Source organism: Diabrotica virgifera, chromosome 10, assembly GCF_917563875.1.
Source record: "Diabrotica virgifera virgifera chromosome 10, PGI_DIABVI_V3a".
Taxonomy (NCBI): Eukaryota; Metazoa; Arthropoda; class Insecta; order Coleoptera; family Chrysomelidae; genus Diabrotica; species Diabrotica virgifera.
In genome coordinates this window covers 83,125,196-83,133,738 of record NC_065452.1, presented here as the reverse complement: position 1 = coordinate 83,133,738, position 8,543 = coordinate 83,125,196, and the positions used below count along the sequence as shown (strand labels likewise).

At 35.3% G+C, this 8,543-nt stretch overlaps 1 protein-coding gene across 1 annotated transcript; it reads right to left on the bottom strand.

Annotated features, from left to right (window-relative positions):
• Positions 1 to 313: 313 nt before the first annotated feature.
• On the bottom strand, positions 314 to 8,101 carry LOC114340055 (uncharacterized). Its single transcript, XM_028290773.2, has 2 exons — positions 6,959 to 8,101; positions 314 to 841 (listed from the first exon to the last, which is right to left on the bottom strand). The coding sequence occupies exons 1-2, from the start codon at positions 7,730 to 7,732 to the stop codon at positions 410 to 412; spliced, it is 1,206 nt and encodes a 401-aa protein (XP_028146574.1). The 5' UTR covers positions 7,733 to 8,101; the 3' UTR covers positions 314 to 409.
• Between the last annotated feature and the right edge of the window lie 442 nt (positions 8,102 to 8,543).

The window sequence follows — 8,543 nt, the reverse complement described above, 5'->3', positions numbered from 1 at the left end:
CCCGAGTATCTGAAAACGTAGGGATATAGAAATAACGTTATAACATCATGATACCGATTCATACATGGAAGGTTTGACGAATATGTCACATAAACCATAGGAAATTTCTCCTGCTTATTTCCCACTTTAAGTGAACAGCTACAAAGGTAACATCTACTTTGATAGATATAAACTATCAGTATGGAACATAGTATGGAATTTGTAAAAGTTTAAGATTTCTGCAAAAGCTTTCATGCGATAATAAAACTTTTGGTTTGCAACCATTTGCACTTCATATTTTTAAAAAATATATCCAAAAAATAAATAAAAAAAATATATAAAAAAATGATTTAATATAATACGTTTAGTATATGTATAGGTAATGCTTTAGTATAAAGGATATTATAATAACTATACTAGGTAATAAGGTTCAATCTAGCTTATAGTAATCAATTAATGCTGATATTCTTTGTACGTAAGCTTCGTCATTTTTCAGCTGGACCCCAACAAGCTTCTGAACTTTGGTTCCCTGAGACCCGTCATTTATTTTCTGCAAGTCTTCGTGATCAACATATAATAAATACGTAAACAATACCGCTTGGATAAATCCATATAAAGAATACTTCTTCCAGTGCGTCCATAACGTATCTAGAGAAAATAATTCATCCGAGTTACATCCTAAAAGGTTCAGATTCGTTGAAAGTTCTTTATGATAAAATTCCAACAGTTCTGTGAGATGAGGATATTCTTGTGTGGAGGCTACAAAGTGCCAGAAGTAGCTTAGATCTATTACTGGTGAATGTAGGAAAGATAGTTGGAAATCGACCATTATTAGTTTTGACGGATGCTCTGTATTTGAGTCCTAAAATTAAAAAAATAGTATAAGTACATAATGTGTTTTGATAAAAAAAATTTGTGGATCATCAATGAAATTTTGATATGGTCAAAACCTAATCAGCTGTGTGGAAGTTTCTTAATTAATCATAATTATTTACATATTTGACCATTTATGCTAAAAATATATAAAAAGGCTTTATCAGTCTCTTTCTCGGGAACACTTGGGCTAGTTATTGGGTTCGACTACATTTAAGTCTGTTCCTTCCCACAGATCCTGCGCGCGTAGTACTCACCACCTGAGTAGTCCACTTTTTTATACTCGTTACTACAGGCACAGTATAAAGAGGGACAGTAAAACCACTTCTCTGTCGGCACTTTGATCTCAAGAAGTAATACCGGCAGTACGCAATTGATAATTCACCAGTGGTGGATACGGGTTTTCCCTGTTAAAACCCATACGTTTCTATGCGACTAGCAATGCGAGAGTGGGGCAAAAGCGACTAAGAACATTGCGCGGTCGCCATGCGCGACTACAGATTTTACTTCCAATTTTTCGGAGAGTGGTTCTACTGTCCCTGTTTATACTGTGCTACAGGGTTCCTGCGCAAAACGAAGTTTTATGAGACTGCAGAAGTTGATTCTGACTTCCGATAGGAGACTCATCCGCTGCTCGTTCCATGTTGTTGCTCGTTGTTAATGATCAGATCTGTTTGAGCCTGATCTAGTTTTGTATAAGGGTGGTATCTGTATGCCAGCGCCATCCTGAAGTCTTTTGTGACATTGGTATATACCCTAGTCTGCTCGTCAGAGTTGCTTGGGTTTTTAGTTTTCTTGCGAGGATAATGGTATTCTCCCGAGATCTGTTTTTACCTTTAGGTTGGCCAGTACCCTTACCGCCGGCACAGTAATTGGTTATATGCGGATTTGCTGTGGTCCATGCCCCAGCAGCCCTTTTGCCCCTCTTTGATAGATACATAATCCCTCTCTCATCGTTCTTGTTGTGTTGGTAATTGTACATTTAGAAGAGTTATTCATTTCTAAGCCCTCTTCTGAGTTTTGATCTATTTTGAGTTTTTCTAGAAACTGAAAGAACTATACTAAAATCACAATAAAGATACACTAGAAATTAACAAACCAAGACACGTTGAATGTTACAAGGAGCACTCCCAAATCATGATTTACAATGTATATACGTACAGGGTGTTTGGTAAAGAATGGGTCATAGCTTCGTAGGTTCCTGAGGTTAAAATAGGTCGATTTAAGCTAACTTACCTTAGTACGAAAGTTGATAATAACCGAAATACAGGGTGTCAAATTTAAACTTTTATTTTATTTATTCCTGAATATTTCCTAACAGGCATGGGATAATAACACGAAATTTGGTAAACGGGGGTTTTTGGGACGAAAAATCTAAATTTGCCACCAAAAATTATGTATTACCCAGAGGGCGCCACATACGCCTTTCAGCGCTCGTTTAATATGTTCAATTTTTTTTATTAATCACTCTATATACTTTTTGAATCAAAAAAATGTTTTTCTCTTAACATTTTTACCTAAAAAAAGTATACTACATTCATCTCGCTAAACTTAACCGTTTTCGAGATAAACGCATTTTAAATCTGCGAGGCAACATAATTTTTTGCATAATATCAGTGTAGTTACACCCGAAAAATAACTTAAAACCATAAAAATGTCCAAAAATTTATCGCAAATTTCAAATGGAATTTGCGATGCAATGACATAAATATGAGAACTGGCACAACTATTATGGTTTTAAGTTATTTTTCGGGTGTAACTACAATGATATTATGCAAAAAATTATGTTGCCTCGCAGATTTAAAATGCATTTACCTCTAAAACGGTTAAGTTTAGCTAGATGAATGTAGTATACCTTTTTTAAGTAAAAATGTTAAGGGAATAAAAGTTTTGATTCAAAAAGTATATAGAGTGGTAATAAAAAAAATTGAACATATTAAATGAGCGCTGAAAGGCGTATGTGGCGCCCTCTGGTTAATACATCATTTTTGGTGGTGAATTTAGATTTCTTGCCGCAAAAAACCTTCGTTTAAAAAATTTAGTGGTATTAGCCCATGCCTGTTAGGAAATATTCAAGAATAAATAAAATAAAAGTTTAATTTTGACTAATCTAATTAAGTATTTCGGTTATTATCAACTTTCGTACTAAGGTAAATTAGCTTAAATCGATCTATTTTAAGCTCAGGAATATAAGGTTAAGCTATGGTCCATTCTTTACCAAACACCCTATATATACATGTATATAATAATATGTGTATACATATACATATACGTATATACATATTAAATCATGATTTGGGAGTGCTCCTCGTAACATTCAACGTGTCTTGGTTTGTTTATTTCTAGTGCATTTTAATTTTGATTTTAGTGTAGACGTTGGTATCGGATACATGAGGAGACATGAGGAATGGAAATGCATCGGGCCAGGATGGCCTATGCGCTGAGCAGATCAAGAACTTTGGCACAGGTACGAAATGGTGGCTGCTACAGTTGTTTAATCAATGTGTCTCTTCACATCAGTATTCAAAATCAGGGGAAAACAAAATTTGTTGCCCTGTTGAAACCAGGTAAACGTACCGATGTTGTCTATGGTTACATGCTAATCTTTCTGCTATTATATGCGACCTGTACAAACTTTACGAAAGATTTCTACTAAAGATGTCAAAGGGAATTAAATTATCAGATCTTGGTCAAAGCCAATGGATTAAATGCATGCTGGTAGGCAGAGAGAACAATGCCAGCACGTAGTGCCACACATGAAGTATGAAGAGTAAGCACAATCTCCTCTACTATAGTCGCTAGTAGTAGATAAGTTAACTACCTAAGTAGATCTGGGTATAATCTCCTTGGCCATGCTGATGACATGACTATAATTGTGAGAGGAAAACATGACCATTATAGTGGAGAGAATGCAAAGAGCAGTTAACTTAATAAATGACTAGTATGTATCAGAAAGACGGGATAAATGTGAATCCGAATAAACTACTATCATTTCATTTACTAAACGAAACAATTTTAATATTCCTAGTATTAGACTAAATGAAACGATTATTCCACGCCTAATGGAGGTGAAATACTTACTTGAAGGTGACTGTGGATCAAAAATTAATGTAGGAAAGTCATCTATCCAAACGACCAATAACGCCATGAAGACACTATGGTATGGTAGTGTCGCCAGATGGTGGGCAAAAACTGAAGAAAATCACAAGCGATAAAAATATCATGTCGGAGCACATTAAAAGCACTGCAAGATTTCCGCAAAATTATTAAAACATGGATGACCCGAAGTCTGAAGAAATTATTATTTAATGAAATTATCATGGATCAAAGTAGACAAGAAGAAATGGCAGAAGTGCAGGCCAATCACATTGCTAAATGTAGTATACAGAATTCTTTCTATGAAATAGTATTATCTACAATAGATTATTAGAATACTCCGAAAATATAATCGTAATTATCAAAATGGATTCAAACTAAATGGAACAACTAAGACAATATACAGCTCCCGGAGCAAACCAATGAGAGAAATCCTTCTGAGTAAAGTTTAGGTGGGTGTACGACCGACGACAGCGTTTGTCATCGGCCATGGTTCGCTCCGGGAGCTGTATGTATATTGATACTAAGAACGATTCAAGAAAAAGCTTATTAATGCGACATAGAACTATATAATATATAGAATTTAAATAAGCTTTTCATGGTGTGAAGAAAAACAAAATGCTGGAGGAGATTCTTAATGTAGGTATACCCAACAAATATATCAGCCTCATAATAATGACATTTCAGGGTTCAAAAGCTGCAGCTAGAGTAAATGGGGAACTGACTCCCTATTTGACATCAATGTGGGAGAGAGAGAGAGAGACAGAGAGAGAGAGAGAGAGAGAGAGAGAGAGAGAGAGAGAGAGAGAGAGAGACGCACTATCAACCATGCTGTTCAACCGGGTTTTTGACTCAATAATCAGCCGTTTAAAAACCGGCCATATAAAAAATACCAAATGAGTATAAATTACTGCATATGAAGACGATGTAGCCGTCATTAGTACAAGCAACGACTAATGGAAGCGTTCCAGGAAATTGATCCTGAAGTACGAAAAAGGAGGTATAAAATAAGCCCCTTTTAAAAATAAAACAAAAACCAAGAACATGACCGTCAAAAGAATACCTGTCAATGAAAATAATATCGCAATAGGTTACAACTGTACTATCGAATGTGTTGCTACCTTTACATGTCTGCGTACAGAAATCAATCCAGTGGCGTGCTGGTCATATAAATGAATCGATGCAATCACCGAGAGGCCTTGATGCTGGTCGAATAAGTTTTTTTCACAAAAAATTTTAGATGTAACAAACATTTTTTTTAATTACTAATCGAATGACATTATACCCTATTCCACGAACATACGCCTGTTTTGGATTACTTCGACAACGAATATTTTATTGTGCAAAATAAGAAGAACGAAAGTGAATTGCAATTACATTGTTGTTTATTGGAATAATTATTAGCTCCATTTACTTTCGTATTTCTTATGTTGCACAGTAAAATATTCGTTGTCGAAGTAATCCAAAACAGGCGTATGTTCGTGGAATGACCCATAACAAAACATTTCATACATACATACATAATCGATGATCGTCTTATACCGTAAGGTGTCGAGGTGTCTTCTTTACTCGATATTTTCTGCGAACTTACGCCACTTTTTTCGGTCCCTAGCTAATTCCTAGTTATTTCTTTTTTATTTAAGAAGTTTTTATACAGCGAATGATATGTTCTTGTGGCTGCTTTTATCCTATTTCCAATTTCGTCTTTTTGTGTCCCTTTCTTATTTAAAATTATTCCAAGGTATTTAAATGTATCTACCTGTTCTATTTTTTTTCCTTGGATTTCAATATTTAAGTTAACATCTTTCTTGGATATTGCCAAACATTTCAAAAGTATTTTATTTCCATACATAGCGTTCTACAGAATCATAAAGGCCGCTTTTCTATAAAATCACCGGGCCACTTGAAAAGTTCCAGCACGCCACTGAATCAATCAATGTAATTCCGTGAATAGCGAAATTAATGCACTCATTTCCAGTGGGAATCGTACATACCAAATTGAAACAGAACAATAATTTTAGTAACCTATGGTGGTGAGACCTGGCTAGTGACAAAAAATATGTAGCGCTACTGAAGACATTCAAGAGAAAGATACTGAGAAAAGCCCATTGCAAGAAGAATCAGGAGATTAATCACGAGGGTAATGAATTAAATGATGAGTAAGATATTGTAAGATTGAATTGATTCACAGTCAAAGACTATTATAGCTGGGACATATCCAGAGACAAGAAGATAAAAGACAACAAAGGAAATATTACAGTGGAAATGGGTAGGAAGACCAAAAAAGAAAGATCCATAACGAGACAGTTGCATGACGTGAAGACGGCCTGCAAATTATGAATGTAGTAGAATAGAGGAAAAGGGGACAAGAGTGATCTGAATGGAAGGACAGACACAGACAGACAAAGGCTTATCCAGGTTTATGATGCCAACAAAGATGAAAAACATTGTCTGCAACTACAGGGTAATTGTTTGTCAACACAATAAATACCTATAAAATATACTTTTAAAACATAGTCGGGTAAAAATATAACTCCCGAAAGGTTTATAACCAATGTGTTTTGCCTGTACAAACTTATGGAGTAGAGACTTTAACACTGACGAAAAATCCGCGAATAAACTAAGAGTTACACAACGAGCCATGGAACGTGCAATGCTGAACGTGAGCCTTCGAGACCACATAACAAACCAACAAATCAGGAGTTCAAGATGTCATCGAAAGAGCTACGACGCTTAAGTGAAACTGGGCAGGGCACTTAGCTAGAACACAAGATGGACGGTGGACACGACAAATCATGGAATAGAGGACCAGAAACTATAAAAGAAGCCGAGGACGACTACCGACTAGATGGACCGACGACATAAAAAGAGTAGAGGGAAACTGGCTACAAGCGGCCCAGTGTAGAAATCACTGGAAAGAACTGAGAGAGGCCTATGTCCAGCAGTGGACGCGATTGACTTATTGATGATGATGAACCAAAAAATTCAATAATCGATTTAAAAGACTTACCTTATATTGGAATAGAAAGTTGTTATTATGGCTATCCCCATGTAACACAATTGCTTCTTGTGGATTATCATTGATAATACGTTGTAAAATATCAATAATGTCTGATTTCTTTAGTTTTTTAACTTTGTCTGCCTGAATATTTTTGTGATAGAACTGTAATTTTTCTATAAGTTTATCTAGCCGATTATTAAACGAATCTCTGTAGAAATCCATGTTTTTTCCCAAAAGTGAGCTGTAATTTTCTGTAAGTTTGGCAAATTCGTCCTGTTTCTGAGCTTTTAGGGCAAAGGAAATGGAGTGTAACTTTGCGAGGCTTGTTAAGACCATCTTTATGTGACTTAAGTTCATGGGCAGATGTCTGTTAAACAGTTGGTACCCTTTTGGTTTTATGTCTTCCAGAACAATAACTTCTTCAGTGTCACTAAGAAACGTTTTGTAGCATTTTGGTATGGAAAGAAAATCCTTCTCACTTAGATTCTTCTCTTGTAGAAATCGTTGATAGGATGACACCACATTTCTGTAGAAGTAAATTTCTCGTTTAGAACAGTCGGTTACTATTGGAGCCTTACTTTTAAGATTCATGCGCCCAATTTTAATAAAGAGATACAATACTTCGCCATTTTGTAGTATAACCTCAGCTAACAACGTGTCTGCCATGAACCCTTCCAAATTATCTTCTCTTGTTTTAAAGTTTACTTTTAAATTCGACGTTCCAATGGATTCCAGTATCCAATGTAACGCCTGTTTGGTTTTGTCCTCACTTGACATTTTCATAAACGATGTATTTGTCACGAACGTATAAAGGTAACTAACGCGACACGCGACTACGCGTACGTGAATGAAATTCCCGTTAGTATTTTACTGATAAGTAGAGCTGTATCAAAATGTATGTAAGTATTTGTTACTTAGTAACGGGTATTTACCTTACCAACCAGACTCAAAACAAAATAACCAAACGTTCGCATTCATTTCGTTACTCGTATCTTTCGTACTCGTACTGATAACGTCAGATGTCAGATTGATTCCGTATGAGCCAATACGAAATATTCATCGTCAGCAGAAGCGGTCGGTTTACTAGTGGCGTAATGGATGACACCCAGGGCGGTAATCGATGGTGTCACCCCAAATCCTAAAAATAAAAATTGTTAAAATCAACGAAAATCGGAGAAACGTATGTTTTGAATAATGAAAAAATTAAGAGTTGTCGTTAATGAAATTGCAGTAAATAGTATATAAGAGTTTATTAATTTTTTGTTTTACATACATTATACGAATGAATTAAAATATATTTTTTCTGGCTTTACGAGCGGCACACTTTGAAATCACATTTTCTATATTTATGTTTTGTGTTGCTTCATGTTCGATATTTAATAAACCGAGGTTATTTAGCCTTGTTTGCGTCATTGTTTCTCGCAAGTAATTATTGATTCATTTTAGCATACTAAAACTTCTCTCAGATGAAGCAACCGTAACACAAATGGTCATAAACAATTTTAATGCGACACTAAATTTGGGAGTGATTCAATAAAATCCGATTCTACAATGAATTTTAAAAAATCTACAGCTAACTATTTAGAGGCTGTAA

Bases quoted from the DNA above. Each gene is read 5' to 3' on its own strand.
- LOC114340055 (XM_028290773.2), bottom strand. From the start codon at position 7,732: ATGAAAATGTCAAGTGAGGACAAAACCAAACAGGCGTTACATTGGATA. The intron at 842-6,958 runs GTAAGTCTTTTA...TTTTAATTTTAG, and splicing joins ACTTTCTATTCCAATATAAG to GACTCAAATACAGAGCATCC.